At 50.9% G+C, this 697-nt stretch overlaps 1 protein-coding gene across 1 annotated transcript; it reads right to left on the bottom strand.

Annotated features, from left to right (window-relative positions):
* Positions 1-106: 106 nt before the first annotated feature.
* Positions 107-694, bottom strand: LOC117591786 (the record flags this gene model as incomplete). The annotated part of the gene is made up of 1 exon (XM_034285091.1): positions 107-694. A coding segment is annotated over one exon (501 nt), but the record flags the coding sequence as incomplete, so codon positions are not given.
* Between the last annotated feature and the right edge of the window lie 3 nt (positions 695-697).

Raw genomic sequence — 697 nt, 5'->3', positions numbered from 1 at the left:
GCTTAATCAATAATTATATATTCTGTGAAGCAATCGGCTAAGGTGCATCGATTACTGACTGCTACATCACCCGATTAACCTTTATGTTTACCAATCGATTTGGGGGTTACGTCTTTTCCATTCATTTATTTTAATTCTTCTTAAAATTCGGGCGATGCGAGGCGTTTCAAACAGACCAGATCGTGCTTTATAGTTAGTCATTGGCTGTGTCTATCTCCTCCGGCACGATGGCGTCGTGGAAGCACGTTCCTTCATCCCTACACGGATACAAGCAGTTGGTGACGTTGTCCCGCACAAAATGCCGCGATATGCACGAGTATTGGTCGTTGGGATCGCACAGAAAGTCACCGTTGAACTGGCACTCGGAGTGGGCTGTCAGCACCATGCTCAGCTCCAGCTGATCGCCCAGAATGTGGCGCGATCTGTCGATGTAGATGTGAACGTTCACTTCCCGATCCCGCTCATCGAAGATCAGTCGCCCGGCCGGGCCATTGATGGCGATGTTATGACAAATGCGTTCACTGGGCGACCGATTGCCGCCGGTAAACTGTATGTAGTCGATGCACTTTTTCGAGACAGGATCCCGCCGGAACTTGAGCCTGGTGATGAGTGTGTAAATGCCGCGCGGTGTACGGTCGCTGGTCACCACGCGGAACTGGCAGTCGTACTTGATCTTGTTGGCCGAGTGGCCATTGGG

This window comes from Drosophila guanche, unplaced genomic scaffold, assembly GCF_900245975.1.
Source record: "Drosophila guanche unplaced genomic scaffold, DGUA_6, whole genome shotgun sequence".
NCBI lineage: Eukaryota > Metazoa > Arthropoda > Insecta > Diptera > Drosophilidae > Drosophila > Drosophila guanche.
Note: the sequence above shows the minus strand (reverse complement) of the source record. Positions and strands in the feature narration are given on the sequence as shown.